Here is a 17,037-nt window from a genome sequence, read left to right on the forward strand (position 1 = left end):
TGGGATACTTAAGAAACAGCTTGGCAATAAATGTTAACATCTTTCTAATGGTTGGGAATGCAGTTGTATAAATCTGAAGACTCACCTTGACTTATTGACACAGCTGAGTTTTCAGTTCCATTGCTCATCCCCAAAAGAAATGCAACACATGGCAAAAAAGCAAAGTGCTTAACCTCACTGGATGAATGAAGGTAGGCGTGAGCTACCATTTCATGGCCACATCAGGCATTTTCACCCAGGGGAGGCAAAAAGAGAAACAGATGGAAGAGGCAAGCAAGTCCGTAAGGAGAGAAAGAAAAAGAAGACTGAAATGTAAGAGAGAAGACCAGAGAACATGACCTTCAATAGAGGATTTTTTCTGAACATCAATTATTTTTTAAAAAAACGCTACTTATGATGTCCCTCTAGGTTCAAAGATAGTGCAGAAGAAGAAAGAAACTAAAATCATGGCCCTTGTCCTCAATGTGATTGTGGTTTAGTTAAAGAGTAATGATGAAACCTTGGTAAAAGAATAGAAAGAAATATATCATTAAAAACTAAATTATACAGAAATTATATTTGTGCTCATGTGTTTTGTGTTTATTAAATTACACTTTCATGAAATTTAATGTAGAAATTGGGTTAGCATTGAATAAATGGATAGATATCCCTGCTTTGGGATAAGATGACTTGGTACTATAAAGATATCAATTCTCTTCAGGTTAATTCTTAAATTTAATGAAATTCCAATAAAATTTCAACTACATTTGTTAATGGATTCAAGCATCTTTATGAAGAACAAAAGTATACACTGTACAAATAGCTAAGTCATCTCTGCAATAGAACAGGAAAGATATGTGACTTGTCATTCTCACATATTAAAATATAACACCAAGGCCTGGTAATAAACAAAGTATGGACAGGTAAAGACATAAGAGTCATGGAACACAATAAAAACAGACTGATTCAGAGTCAAGTAGATGTGGAAAAGTAACATATGATAAACATGACACCACAAATTATGGGGAAACAATGGATTCTAGATGGTGGTAGGAAAACTCTATGGAGGAAAATCTAAGTGGTTCCTACCTTATACAATATATACACATAAATTACAAGCAGAGTAAAAGATAATCACAAGTATTAAATTAATAAAATCTAGTATATTTAATTTTTTTGATCAATGGGAAGGAATTCTTAATATTATAAGGCAAAGTTTATTAAATTTATTACATAAAATTAACAAATTTAACAAATAAAATTATCAAAGGCCATCATGAACAGATTAATAAGATGATGGAATGGGAGAAGATATTTCCAATGTCTAAATCTAACAAAGAATATATAAAGAAATCAAAAAGAAAAATAGGAGAATAGAAAGAGACAAAGGACATGAGCAGGAATCACCAAAAGGAAAACAAAAGGGTAAGTATTGCCCTAACTGGTTTGGCTCAGTGGATAGAGCGTCAGCCTGCAGACTCAAGGGTCCCAGGTTCGATTCCGGTCGAGGGCATGTACCTTGGTTGCAGGCACATCCCCAGTAGGGAGTGTACAGGAGGCCACTGATCGCTGTTTCTCGCTCATCGATGTTTCTAACTCTCTATCCCTCTCCCTTCCTCTCTGTAAAAAGTCAATAAGATATATTTTTTTAAAAAGGGTAAGCATTAAAAATTTTGTCTAAACCTTAATAATAACCCTTTCTATATAATAAAAGCCTAATATGCTAAGTGTCCAGTCATCTGGTCTTCTATTCAACCAATCAAAGTGTAATATGCTAATGGCATGCTAAGGCCGCTCAACCACTCGCTATGATGGGCACTGGCCACCCTGGGAAGACTCTCCAACTGGTAGGTTAGCTTGCTGCTGGGGTTCAGCCGATCGAGACTGAGCGAGATGGGCCAGACATGCCCTGGAGCTCTCCCCCGGCCCCTCCCCTACTGGCCAACCTCCTGTGACCCTCCCCAGTCCCCGATCATGCACCAGTGGGGTCCCTTGGCCTGGCCTGCACCCTCTCGCAATCCGGGACCTCTTAGGGGATGTCAGAGAGCTGGTTTCAGCCCAATCCCGCAGGCCAGGCCAAGGGACCCCAGTGGTGCATGAATTTGTTCACCAGGCCTCTAGTTAGAGAAATAACAAGATATCAATATCAGCTAGATTAGAAAAAAACTGAGAAAGATGAACAAAGGCATATATTGGTAGAGCTATGGGTATGGAATCCTCATGTACCAACCCACTTCTGAGCAAGGCTTAGTCAAATTAATTTGGCTTATGATGTACAAGTTCCACTCTCATGTGTATACCCATCTTATGTAAATCCTCTCACAGGTTCTTTAGGAAACATGTTTAAGGATATTTGTCACAGCACTGCTTTGGTTAGTCGGGCGCTGGAAGCAATCTAAATATCCAACCCTGAAGTGATCAAAAAAATCACAGTATGACAGATGCTCACCATGGAAGGTTGTGCAGCATTTTGGAAGCAAGAGATTAGATACAGGTGTAGGATGGTTCTTAGAAACATACTGCTGAATGAAATAGCAAGATAAGAATGAGATTCACATCACAACACCATTTATACGCATTAAAGTTACATGCCTACTCTGTGCATAATGACTGCCTTCCAAAGAGTACAATATGGAAAGGCAGGAAATGTACATTTGCAGTGGAGAAACCTGGCAAACACTATCTAGAACAGTGGTTCTCAACCTGTGGGTCGTGTCCCCTTTGGGGGTCAAACGACCCTGTCACAGGGGTCGCCTAAGACCATCGGAAAACACATATATAATTACATATTTTTTTTGTGATTAATCACTATGCTTTAATTATGTTCAATTTGTAACAATGAAATTAGGGGTCACCACAACATGAGGAACTGTATTAAAGGGTCGCAGCATTAGGAAGCTTGAGAACCACTGATCTAGAAGATCAGGATCAGTCAACGTCATCAATGATTAATCATGTTGATAACAGTACCCTTGATATGATGTGACCAGTATAGCACTTTAGCTCTGTGATCTTCCCCTCCACGAATGCATAATCCCAGCCTAATAATAATTAAAAAAATCAAACAAATCTCCACTGGGGCCATTCTACTAAATACCTGACCAGTAATCCTCAAATTTTTTCAATGTCATCAAAGACAAGGAAAGTCTGAGGAACTGTCACAGAGGAGCCTCAGGAGACCTAATGGCTAAATGTAGTGTGGAATCCTGGGTGGGAACCTCAGACAGAAAAGGACATTTGGTAGCATTAAGGAAATCTGAGTACAGTACAAGCGTCACCCTTAAAATGTATGTTATATAACAATGCATTAATGTTGGTCCATTAGCTCTGACAAATGTACCATACTATTGCAAGATGTGAACAGTAGGGGAAACTGGGTCAGGGTACTTAGAAATGCTGTTCTATGTTTGTAACTTTTCTGTAAGTCTAAAACTAGACTAAACTAAAAATTATTTTAAAATATACATGTCCACAAAGCAATACACGTTAAAGAACTGTATAGAAATAATAAATGTTTACCTGTGAGGATGCAGAAAGGATGAGCATGAGGAGTAGGGATAAATGGAAAGAAGACCCCAACCTTCTCATGTTATAGAAGGAAGAACTAAACTCTGGAATGGGGTGAGTGACTTAGCTAAGATTGTACTTTATCACCCAGGCCTTCTGACCTGGAGTACACACACCCAAAGCTCTTTTCATAACTCAGGCCTGCTCTGCCTACTCTGAGAATAAGCTAAGCGGGGATTCACTTCTCAGAAATTTAGCAGGTGGGCCAAAAAAAAAAAAAAAAAAAAAGAACTTTTCCATGAAGTAGAAAAAGAACATGTTGCTTTGAGCTTTACATCAGGGGTGGGGAAACTTTATTCTGCCCGGGGCCATTTGGATATTGATAACATCATTCACAAGCCATACAAAATTCTCAACTTAAAAGTTAGCCTGCCATAGTTAGTCAAACATTTAATTAACTCACTCCTAATGCCTTGGAAGGGCCAGACCAAATGATTTCGAGGCCTCACCTCTGCTTTACAGCAAATGATGGTACCCTGTAGGGCTCCCCACATTAAACACGGAGGTTTGGCTCTAGGGCCACAGAAAATGGGGCAGTAAAATAAGGTGCACTGTTTAGGGCCAAACCTGGAGAAGCTTCATTTTCAGAAAATAGCCTTATTAACAGTAAGTTAATAGCTACAAGGAACTAATGAAGGCAGGAATGGGTAGGCTTCGTTTCTTGAACCAGAAGACGGGGAAACTTCTCAGTTCAGGGGCAAAGTTCATGACTACGAGGCCAGAAGAGGAGGAGGAATATGTGTGGCAGGGATAGAAAAGAATTTTGTTCTATTTTTCCTATTTTCTTAGTAAACCATAAAACTTTCCAACTGCCTGTAGGCTGTTCAAGGTAAAGAAAAGGTCTCTTTTCACATTTGAATTCGTAGAGAGAGGACATGAGAAACTGTCGAGCAGCTGGCCCAGTATTGAGAAAGACCATCCCAGAGGCCAGAGAGCTGAAGGACTGGGCATGGGACACAGGCACAGGAGGGGACACATGGGGGCTTCCTGATGAGGTGCAGTTATTTCTTTATGTGGTCCTCAGGGAACCTGGTGGAAATCAGAGTCAGAAAAATTCTACTCAAAATTAAATCATCTCAGGAAAAGCCTAAAGAAACCAACTCAATTTTCAAATCACAAAGGGGAAGAACATGCTGTCCTCAACACCTTCTCCAAACATCAGAAGACACGTAAGCAAAGAAAGACACATGGCTTAGATGAACACAAACCCGCCACTTAGGTCATTAGCTTTTAAGAATCCCTGTGGGCTAATATCTTAAAAAAATCAACAAGCCCAGATGGCTCAGTAACTGGGAGGCCAGAAATGCATATGTTTCCAAGTGGATGCTGGGAATGGAGAGCTGGAAGAAAAATGGTCTCTGTCAATCACCCATCAGGACAGGCAGGGATCTGAAATGCAACTGAAGTGTGCTTCACCAAACAAGTGTTCACAGGGGAAAAGTCTTTTTTCTACCAGAGTTTTATCAAGGCTACCAAGAAGTTATGGGTCAATCCAATAAATACGCCTTTATAAATTATGATACATTTGTATAATGACAATCTACACCACAATTAAATAAAAATGGAGGGCATAGCTATCGCCATTTGTGAAAAATATGTTAACAAAAAAATTAAACTGTATCTATATGCAGAGACTATTTCAAACATGAGTTTCACCTGAGAAGGAGAACTGGGTATCTGAGAAACAAGAATCGGTGGGAGTATACAAAGTGTACATTGTTTTATACTTTTTGAATTTTGAATCATATGAATTTACTGCCTCTTCAAAAATTGTTAAAATAAAAGGATTAAATGGTTTACATTTATACCCCACTACTTTCTTCTAAGACAGTGGTTCTCAACCTTCCTAATGCCGCGACCCTTTAATACAGTTCCTCATGTAGTGGTGACCCCCAACCATAAAATTATTTTCGTTGCTACTTCATAACTGTAATTTTGCTACTGTTATGAATCATAATGTAAATATCTGATATGCAGGATGTATTTTCATTGTTACAAATTGAACATAATTAAAGCATAGTGATTAATCACAAAAACAATATGTAATAATATATGTTTTCCGATGGTCTTAGGCGAACCCTGTGAAAGGGTCGTTCGACCGCAAAGGGGTCGCGACCCACAGGTTGAGAACCGCTGTTCTAAGACTTTAAAAAGGTATCAGAATGTATCTACATCTAATACAAAAGAATAAAATAAATAATTGAGAGATAATGAATTTAAAATAAAACAGGGGAAGGTAAGTAAAATCCAGAGGTAAAGTGAATACGATAAGTGTGTACACAGAATCCTGTCTAGTAGCTGGACATGGCCATGAACTTGGTGGCTAAAGCCTGCAAGAAACATGATCAGAGAATCAAGTGCCTGTAATGAACCAGCCTCTCAGGAAAGCTCTTGTAAGGGAGATCAAAGAGACATTTCTCTCAGACGATCCATCTTTCAAAGACCCTGATACCAAAGACATGTCCTCAAACACAGCTCGCAGGTGTAGGGCCACTCAGAGGTTGCTCTTGGACCATCTGAGGGAGGAGCAAGCAGGCTATTCACCACCCAAAAGCCACAGAGCTCAAGGCCTGAGAGATGCGAAGGCTGAGCCAAAAGAACCAGTACAGAGAACGAACCCGCAAACCAGACACGCCACTTAGTATGCGGGCTCCCAGCTCCAACTGGAATCTTTGTGCTTCACCAATTAAGTCTTGGAAAAAGAGAGAAAACCCCAATTTGATAGCATATTATCCCTTATCATATCATGTCCCTCTATGGCACTGTAATGAAATAGGCATCAATTTCGCGGTAGTCCAGACACTTGATTTCCAAAGTTGTTTTAAGGTTCATTTGCCAAGACTACTCCCTCTGGGAATCACCTGTCTTTCTCTTTCTTCTCCAGCCCAGCTCCCCATCTTCATCATCCCCAAAGCAGGTCCTAATTGCCATGGCCCCTGCAGTGTCACACAGGGGCGGTGCACAGAGACAATGCTGTGTGCTCACCAAATCTGTTGGTGAGCACCCAACCTCCTGGGCACCCAGCCAAGCCACATTTCCCAGCCTCTCCTACAGTAAGAAGAAAACATATGATTAGTTCTGGTCAGTGGAATGTGGGTGGATAAAATGTTGCCACTTCCAGGTCTGGCCCCTAAAATGTCCTGCACAATCACCCACATCACCTGTCAGTCCTCCAGGGACCAACTGAATTTTAATACTCACAGCAATGTCAGGAGCAAAGACGGGGGAGCCTCTGTCAGCTTGAGTCTTAAAGAATTATGCGGCACAAAATCCCCCTCTGCTAACTCACAATGGGCTATACTATGAGCAAGAAATAAATTTTTATTTCTTTTATTTTTATTTCTAAAATGCTGAGACTGTTTGTTACCAGTTAGCCTACTTTGTCGTAGAAATTGGGGTTCTCCCATAACATAATACCTGAATATTTGACACTAGCTTAGTAGATGGATAGTAAGTGGGGAGGGTACACATAGAGCAGATCCAGGCTACAAGATGGCAAAATACTGGCAAAACTATTGCCAATAATACTGTGGAAGTTGGATTGTCTGCCTACTGAGCTTATAGTTCTGGAACCGGATAATTCTGTGGAAGGTGATGGCTATGGTTCTAAAAAGAGCTAAAAAAAAGGGGGGGGGGATGGGAAAAAAAGAACACACGGATGCATATTTTTTTGTTATTCATTATCTTTCGGTGATGTTTGTTCAGTTTTTTAAATGAAAGAATCAAAGAACGATAATGTACCACTGGCACATTAGCAGAGGACAATAAAACAAAATAGTTATTCCAGAAACCTGGGTCTTAGAGAGCTGGAAAAGTCAATGTGCCATAGCTTCCAGTCACCAACACAAAAGAGATGTCATTTTAAAGGACACTGTAACTTGAAGACACAGTGAGACTTTTCAGTTATACATTGTAGCTCAGGCCTCTGGCAAAATTTAGAGTAATGATGTGGTCCTTCCACCTACTTTTAGATAACCTCAAGGAGGCCACCATTAAACTGAAAAATAGAGTGGGGCACAGAGGTAAGGAAGCAATAAAATAAACAGCCTTGAAAGTGTGTCTAGGAAAGAACTGCATGGTTATGACATAATGGTGCTTTCTGAAAAAAAATTAATCAAAAGCCTTCTATCTTGTTGAGAGAATTATATTACTAAAGCAGTTATGCTCTTGAATTAGAAAAGCATTGAATATGCAGCCAGTCTTAAATCAATCTCAGGCAGGGAGTGGGCTATAAATGCTGGCAGCCTAGGGCCCAAGATCCATTTCAGATGTGGCAAGGAGAGTGGACAAGGAAGCACAATAAATGTGTACAGCTGGAGGGCTGAGCCAGGGCTCACTGAGAAAAATAAACAAGGAAGTCCTTCCCAGAGAGGAAGATCGGAACCTATTGGGGGAACTTCCCTGACTTTCTGGAAAGATCATCTTCGCAATGGGTGCCCTACAAGATGCCAAATTTGCTATGAGTCAGTGATTACTCTTTGTCTTCTTGTCTTCCTTTCTCTGAATGGGAAATGTTACCACTACTGATCTAAAGTGTACGGGGAGGAGAGGTGATCTTTCTCTTTTGTTCATAGGTTGCTGAACCAAAAGGAATCACATCCACATTAGTGAGTGGGTAAAACTTGACGCTGTCCCTTGGAGAGTGGATGTGTGCGCCCTATGGGTTGAAGAAAAAAACGAAATGGGTGTTTGATGACTAGCGGGATAGATGGTGGCAGAAATGATCCTATGCGCTTGTTCAACCCATTTCATTTTCCCACACATTTCCCAACTTCCCATGCAGTTAGGTGGGACTATGTGATTGAATTCTAGCCAAGGGAAAGATTTGGCCTGGCTCCTAAAAATCCAGTGAAAAACATAATTTGTTCTCAGCAAATGAGAAATCATGACACAGAGCATACTCTACCCACTCGTAATCAATGAGCATTGAACACACACAGCACCTGACAAATGCTCTTAGCCAAAGTGTATATTGTCTAAAGTTGAATGTGTTCTTCAGCTTACTGTTGTTTATTTCACTGAAACCTCTTTATGAACCATTCATTTATGTGTTGCAATGAACTATTTTGACTAATTATAGTTGATAAAAGGTAAAATGAATAGACCTGCTAAAATAAAACAACACAACATTTAAGAAGAGTTAAAAATTTTATAGATGCTCGATTCTTTAATGAAATGATCTAGAAACAGAGGCAATCAGAAATAGATTGCTAATCAGCTTACCAATAACCCACAACCTTCAGACCAACTAGAAATAGATTGGAGTCCTCTGTCATTATGAATGGTAACAAGAATTGCTTTAGGCTGGACAAATGCACCAATAATTATATTAATAGCATCTGGAAGAAGTTAGGCATGTCATAACTGCAAGAGATTTTTTTTTAAAAAAAAAATATGTTTTTATTGATTTTTAGAGAGAGAGGAATGGAGAGGGAGAGAGAAAGAGAAATGTCAATCAGCTGCCTCCCGGGGATTCAAGCCTGCAACTCGGGCATATGCCTTGACCTGGAATAAAACTGGTGACCTCTTGGTGCATGGGTCGATGCTCAACTACTGACCCACACTGGCCGGGCTATAAGAGATTTAAAAATACTAAAATAGCAATTTTTACTGTACAATGCAAAGAAGCTATCATCACAGGAATCCTGCTATAAAGATCTGTTATTGTTCTCACCCAGTTAATACTTGCATCTCCAGTAACACATGCCTGCTATACCCAGGATAGGTGTGGACCCAATGAGCCATGACAGTACTCAAGTCCATTTAATGTAGTCCCTGGCAGGACTAATGAGCTGCAGAAACACAAATTGTGTTTATAAACACAAATCTCATACATGGGAAAGGAGGTGTACAGCCTACATGCTTACTCAGTCAGTTAGAAAAAAGAAAAAGAAAATGCAAAGTTGAGAGGAAGGTGTGAGAGACCAAGGGAAAGAAAACATTTGAGGCATTAAAGTACCAGAAAGTTATGACACTTTAATCAGCACATGTTTAATCAGCACACTGAATTTTCACCTTGTCTCTACTCACAATGTACTTATACCCCGTCTATTATTAAAGAGACCAGAGAATGCACTTTGGCTATTCTTCTGGATTAAAAAGAAAGCTGGGTAAGGCTAATGTTCTTTTGGAAGGCAGTCAAAACAAGTGAAAGAGGAAAACCTAGCTCAGTAGGACCAATGTGCTTGCCGCTGAAGGATGACCGATACTGGAGTCTGCCATTCCCTGGTGAGCTAATGAGCTTCATTTACCAGGATTGACATTACTTCAACATTCAGATATATGGGAAGGATTTCTCACCAGTTTAGAGAACTGCCTTTCCAATAACTACAAAACCATCACTTATACCTTGAAGGTCAGCTCCCAAGCACAGATTGACTCCTAATGTATACCAATGCATCTTCTGGCCCATCAATGCTCCCATTAAACTTGACCCACTGCTTTCCTCCTCTGGTCCCACCCCCAGCCTCTTCATAAACCTCCAAGGGTCAATGAGCAACAACCATGGGCAAAGCTCTGTGGTGGGTGCTGTGGAAATAAGTGAAAAAACTCAATGCATGACTCCTCTCTGCCCTCAGGAAACTTACTATCTTTTTCAGAGGTGCCAGGATAACTGAGTCACTGATTTCACAAGGAACAATTAATTCCACACATGGCACAGCAAAACAAGGGATATTAAGGTTTACAAGAAAGGGGTAAGCAAAAGGGGTGGGCACATTTATGGCTGGCTTCATTGGGCCTGCCTAACAAGAGTTTTCTCTTTCCTTCTAGATCTGCTCATTCACCTGCTTCCTTCTTCACTGAAAAAAATAAATAAATAAAATAAGTAAAAAATTTCCCTGTTGCCGAAACCAGTTTGGCTCAGTGGATAGAGCGTCGGCCTGCAGACGGGGGGGTCCCGGGTTCGATTCCAGTCAAGGGCATGTACCTGGGTTGCGGGCACATCCCCAGTGGGAGATGTGCAGGAGGCAGCTGATCGATGTTTCTCTCTCATCAATGTTTTTGACTCTCTATCTCTCTCCCTTCCTCTCTGTAAAAAATCAATAAAATATATTTTTAAAAAAATCTCCCTGTCCTTTTGGTTTCATTTCGCATGGTCTACCCTACCCTGTACAAATCCTCTTCTTCCTACATGCCAAAAATTCACTCCTTCACTCATGCAATCAACTCTTTCCCTTTGCAAAAAATTATTCTTTAGCACTTGCAACTACAGCAAATTACTCAAGTGGCTTCACTGCCTAATCTCTATAACATTCAGGCATTCTTTTTTAAAAATATGTTTTATTTATTTTAGAGAGAGAAGAAGGGAAAGGGTATATAGACAGAAACCTCAATGAGAGTGAAACATCAATGGGATGCCTCCTGCACACCCCTACTAGAAATCGAGCCTGAAACCTGGCCATGTGCCCTAACCAGGCATCAAACTGGTGACCACCTGGTTCATGGGTCAATGGGTAACTACTCAACCACTGAGCCACACCGGCCAGGCCCAGGCATTCTTATTTGAAAGCCTGCTCTTCCCCTCTGTGTTTCTGTCTACTTGTTTTATAAATTCAGACTATTCATCTAGTGAGCAGAGGTAACATCTAATTATAGTTTCCACCAAAACATTAACACGTTAGTAATGCTTAGCAAGTAAGAAAAATAATAATGCCTGACATTTCCCTTTTTTTTTTTTTCATCTCAGTACTTTATATGCAAAAAGAGATTTTTAAAGTATAGCATGAAAGGGTTTGGTCCATTAGATATATATTATGTTTTTCTGTCCTATACAAAGGTTCAGCCTTTTAAATGGGGCATGCAGCTATTAGCCATTAACCCATCTGCTATGTTTTTCTCTCCTGCTCTGGAGGACTGACACACTAGTCTCATGGCACAGGTCACATCAAAAGCTGTTCTTTTCACAATACACCTAGACCACAAACAATGGACTATCATTCAGAAATGCTTAATTATACTCCGTGCATTCGTGGGGGTCCCTCAGCCTAGCCTGCACCCTCTCGCAGTCAGGAGCCCTCACAGTCTGAGAACCCTCCAGGGAATGTCCGTTGGACATCCTTAGCACTGCCATGGAGGCAGGAGAGGCTCCTACCACCACTGCTGTGCTCGCCAGCCATGAGCCCAGCTTCTGGGCTTCTGGCTGAGTGGCGCTCCCCCTGTGGGAGAGCACTGACCACCAGGGGCTCTTCCTGCACTGAGCATCTGCCCCCTGGTGGTCAGGTCAGGGCATGTCATAGCAACTGGTAGTTCCACCATTCAGTCAATTTGCATATTATCCTTTTATTATATAGGATGCTCCCAAATGCCTAAGAAACTCACAAGAATCCAAACACCCCTTCTCTTTATGCTCTGACCCCACCCTACGTATACATTCTCCAACTCCCTCCCTTCCCTACACAAATCCTCCAGTCCAGACAACCAAGCCTCCTCAGTGTTTCTTGGAGATACCAACACCTCTCATTCCAGCAACCCCTATACTTAACCCATCCATTGAGGCCTAGAAAATTCATGACATTCCCACAAATCTTTCTTGACCATAATAGCTCTTGGTAATCACTCACTTTTTTGAATTTGGCGTATGCAGCTATATAAGAAGTTAACAGCACAATGTAGTATATATCAGAAAGCCAAATGGGCAGAAGAACTACCATTCTGTTTATAATAAAGTAAATCAGCAGGCAGCAGAATTCTACAGATTATATTCTCAGTATCACACACATATTTATACCACACTGACTTATCCATGGCTTTTCCTTCTAATGAATTTATGATCTTCTTGTGGGCAGAGACTATGTCTCATACAGAAATAGTATGAGAACCCCCTGTCATAACTAGCACTAATAGTTCTGGACATGCAGAAAGTACACAGTGGCTTGTCAATGATTTGCTCCATAGGGAAGCTAGGAATATTATGTGGTTGAACTGAAGAATAAAATCATTCTAAAGCAATACATCGGTGATAGAACATTGAGAATAAGTATGCCATTTTCAGTGATTTGAGTGGGACTTCGGACTCATAGAGACCCACTCTATATGCAATTTCAGCAGAGAGAATGTGGTGAAGGGAGGGGAGAGATTAATAGACTAGAGTGTCCGTTCTCAAATGGCCTTTAAAATTACCTAATGGAAGCCATCCTTTTAGAGATGAAGAAGTCCTGGGAAGTCTCCTAACTGAAACTGGAAGACCAGCTGCATCCCATGAGGTGGCCAAGTCCTGGCTGTGCCCTTTGCACATGCAAGGCAGCTTTGCAGAAAGAACACACAAGCCATTTCTCACTGAAGGAAGTGCCTCACCTCTGCCTGGAGGCGGGGAGTGAAACATCATTCAGAGTTCCCATCCATGGTTAATGGGAATGCATTTAATGTTGTTTTAATGATGTGTAACATTGTTAATTGCAGATCTATTATAATTGCTTTCTTTTCTTTTTCTCATCCATGCTACATGAAACAAATACTAACGCATCCTCTAAACAATTACAAGAGTACAGTGTGGTGACAAGAAAACTTGAGTTCAAATAACTAAACCCTTCACTGAGCAGCTAAAATATTTTTCCTTTAAAAAAATATTTTTAATTTCTTCAATTTTCTGACATTACTTTTTTAGCTCAGGGAATGACAAAGCAGGGCTGGACATTATCACCAAGATATTTTTATAAACAAACACTGACTGTGCATCTATGATATAGAGGCATAGTTCCAGGAATTACAGAAGATCAAATGAATAAGATTCTGTTTCTGTACTCAAGAATCTAGTGAAATGATTAAAAATGAACATAAAATGTCTAGTAAAGGGAGAACATAAAGGACTATTTAAAAAGCTATGGAGTTTCAAAGAAAAGACAAATTCCCCGATTTTGCTTAATTGGGGGAAATCAAAAAAATAAAACCATGTGTGTTTATAAAGCAATATCCACAGAAATTAGGAAGTTCTTAATTTCAAAAGATAGATATCTTCCATATTATATAATTCTTTAAAATACACATTTATTTCTAACATTCAATTGCCTATTGACAAAAGAATATGCTTTTTTCATAGATGCTACGTTTTTAGTTTTCTCCGAAGACCAAGTTTTATTTGTCTTCAACAAAATATTACTACAACGGAGTTAATAATGAAAAACAATATAATTTTGCATGTGTGGCACACTTTATAGCTTCCAAAGCATTTGCACAAATACTCTTTCAATAGGTCTCATTAGATTGCCACAAAACCCTGAGGGGTACATAGGGTCAGCTTATTGTGATTCTGGGTTTGTAAATGTGCATGTTATTATTATTATTATTTTTATTGTGCACAGAGGATTCTGAGGCTCAGATGAGTTTTATGAGTGACAGTGACAACTAGCATTTGTCAGACTCATCAGACAAAATGAAAATTTCTGGCTAAGCTGTCCAATCTAAAATTACATACAAATTATTACACTTGAAAACTAAATGGTTCTGGGAAAGTTGGAAAGCCACATGCAAAAAAATAAAAAAATAAAAACCTAGACTATAGTTTGTCCCCACGTATAAAATTAACTCAAAATGCATCAAAGACCTAAATATAAGATCTCAAACAATAAATGACATAGAAGAAAACATAGGTACTAGCCTATGGACCTTGGTCTTAGATAAGTTTTTATGAATTTGACCCTAAAGGCAAAGGGAGTAAGGCAAAAATAAATGAGTGGAACTATATCAAATTAAAAAGCTCCTACACAGCAAAAGAAACTGCCAACAAAACAAAAAGGCAACCAACCTAATGGGAGAAGAATTTGCAAACAACAGCTCTGACAAAGGATTAATATCCAAAATATATAAAGAATTTCTACAACTCAACACCAGACAAACAATCCTATTAAAAAATGGCAAAAGACCTGAACTGAGGCTTTCCCCAAGAAGACATACAAATGCCCAACAGATATATGAAAAGATGCTCAACCTCACTAGCTATTAGGGAAATGCAGATCAAAACTACAATGAGATACTGCTTCAAACCTGTTAGAATGGCTATTATCAATAAGACAAGTAATAACAAGTGCTAGAGAGGTTGTGAAAAAAAAGGGAGCCCTCATTCACCGCTGGTGGGAATATAAACTGGAATAGCCACCATGGAAAACAGCATGGAGGTTCCTCAAACAATAAGAATAGAGTTACCATGTGACCCAGCAATCCCTCTTCTGGGTACTTACCCCAAAATTTTGAAAACATTTATTCGCAAAGATATATGCACCTCTATTTCCATTGCAGCATTATTCACAGTGGTCAAGACATGGAAACAATCAAAGTGTTTTTGAATAGAGGACTGGATAAAGAAAATATAGTACATATATACAAGGGAATACTACTCAGCCATAAGAAAAGTAAAATACAACCATTTGCAACAACATAGATGGACCTTGAGAATGTTATGCTAAACAAAGTAAGTCAGTCAGGAAAAGCCAAGAACCACATGATTTCACTCATATGTGGGATATAAAACTGAAAATCACAGACATAGACAACAGTATGGTGGTTACCAGAGGGAAGAGGAAAAGGGGATAGGAAAGGGAAAAGAGGACCAAATATATGATGATGGAAGATGATTTGACTTTTGGTGGTGGGAACACAATGCAATATACAGATCATGTATCATAAAAATGTACACTTACAACCATATAAACATATTAATCAGGGTCACCCCAATAAATATAATTTTTTAAAAAAAGAAACACCACGTTGCCGCTGGTATATGTTCTCTTAAAAAACAAACATGCCCTGGGCAGCACTAGGCATCTGGGGGCCCAGCTTCCCCTTTTCTTCATGCATGGCCCCTTGTTCCCTCCTCAGACACTGGCCACCCTCTCTTCTCTCATCTTTCCTTCCCAATCAAGCATGGAAAGGCAGCCATTTGTTCTTCCACTCTAAAGAGCCAAAGGCACTGAATTATGTCCTTCAAGAGTATTTTGGCTTTAAAACTTTGTTATCACTCTGCAGGGGAAGTCTTTCAGCTGATAAGCACATTTAGGGCAGCAGCCACCAGGTGGAAGGAGTTTGGTACTGAGCCAGGATGTTGCCATGTTTCCCTGCAGTGAGGAACAAAGGGCCTCAAGCTTATCTTCAGGGTCAATGAAGAAAAGAGAAGCTGGCACCAATGCCTCCTGCCTTGTGTCCCTGCAAAGAACTTCAGGGATGAGCAATGACAGATTTAACAAGCAGAGAAAACTCACTGAGTCTTGAGAGGCCAAGGTACAAAGGGAAAAAAAAACATCTGGGAAGCAGCCAGCGGCTGAGAATGATTTCCCCAGCCCTCCCTCCCAATGTCACACACCCACATTGCTCCTGGCCTGAGCTCAGACTACAAAGGTGCAAGCCCTGTGGTTCTTAAAATCTCCCCAACTACATAAAGGGGAACCCTCAAGTCCTGCAACCATGACCCATGCTACTCTTTTTTCCATTTGGAAACACTGAGTGGGAAAAGCAGTTCTTACCTCGTAATGGGCCACGCGCTGAGATTCAGATATCAGTTGTGCACTGCACACCTTGCAGTAACTGTCTGTGAATAAATCCTGGTCGATATCGGAGGACTTCATCAGGCTAAAGGAGAACCAACAGAAGATAAAAATGAGTTCACTGCTTTGATGTTTACATAAGACATTGACTGTGTGGAAAGGCCAAGAGCATAGTAACAGACCCCATGATGGCAACAGTGGAGAAGCACACTAAACCTTTGATGTTGCCATTTTGAATAACCATAGTAAGTGGACAGTTTATAATTTTCTCATAAATTCCAAATAGGGTTGCTGGTACTTTCAAAAAGGAATTCCAACTTTAGTTTTCTCTGTTTGAGAAATCAGACTTATATCTAATACACTAATTGTCAAGGAATTATAGAAGAGGATATTTTCACATATGGCTTTATGTTAACAAAAGATGGCATTTCATATACCCAAGAGTAGGAAATAGGTTAAATGAATTTTGATGTATCCACACACTAGAATATTGGGTGATCCCCAAATCTACATTCAAATCAAATCTTTTTTAAAAGAATATTTCATGAAATAAAAAGTTTACCATTGTCAACAATAGAGGTTTATAAATCAATATCAATTTGAATTTGTTTTCAAATATGTATAGGTACATAGAAACATGCCAGAAAGTTTTAACAAAATTTTAACAGCACTTATTTTTGAGATATTATAGACAATTGCCTATGTAATTTTCTTTAATTTTAAATTGTCTACAATGATCATGTAATACAATTTTGCTTTGTCAAGAGCCTTATGATCAATATGAAACCTAATTTTGAGTTTAACTGCTATACTTTGAAAGTTCAAAAAAAAATCTGACCGATCTATAACCTATACTTTATAAAATATGGAGTCCTCACCATTCCTGCTGACTTTTCTACCCATAGGTTGTTGAAATTCATAAAGTCCACCTTCACTATTTCATACCACAGTTGAGACCACAAAGGTATGTATAAACATAATCTCAAATTCCAAACCCCAAATCAAAATGCACCCAAGG

At 39.5% G+C, this 17,037-nt stretch overlaps 1 protein-coding gene across 1 annotated transcript in view; it reads right to left on the reverse strand.

The window, feature by feature from the left end:
• ZMAT4 (zinc finger matrin-type 4) overlaps positions 1 to 17,037 on the reverse strand; it is a 325,358-nt gene that overhangs the window by 240,143 nt on the left and 68,178 nt on the right. The window contains exon 2 of the mRNA XM_036296611.1: positions 15,999 to 16,104. Coding sequence (XP_036152504.1) covers positions 15,999 to 16,100 — 102 coding nt within the window. The 5' untranslated portion in view covers positions 16,101 to 16,104. The remainder of the gene's footprint in view (positions 1 to 15,998; positions 16,105 to 17,037) is intronic.

The sequence above is a fragment of the Myotis myotis genome, unplaced genomic scaffold (assembly GCF_014108235.1).
Source record: "Myotis myotis isolate mMyoMyo1 unplaced genomic scaffold, mMyoMyo1.p scaffold_m19_p_3, whole genome shotgun sequence".
Taxonomy (NCBI): domain Eukaryota; kingdom Metazoa; phylum Chordata; class Mammalia; order Chiroptera; family Vespertilionidae; genus Myotis; species Myotis myotis.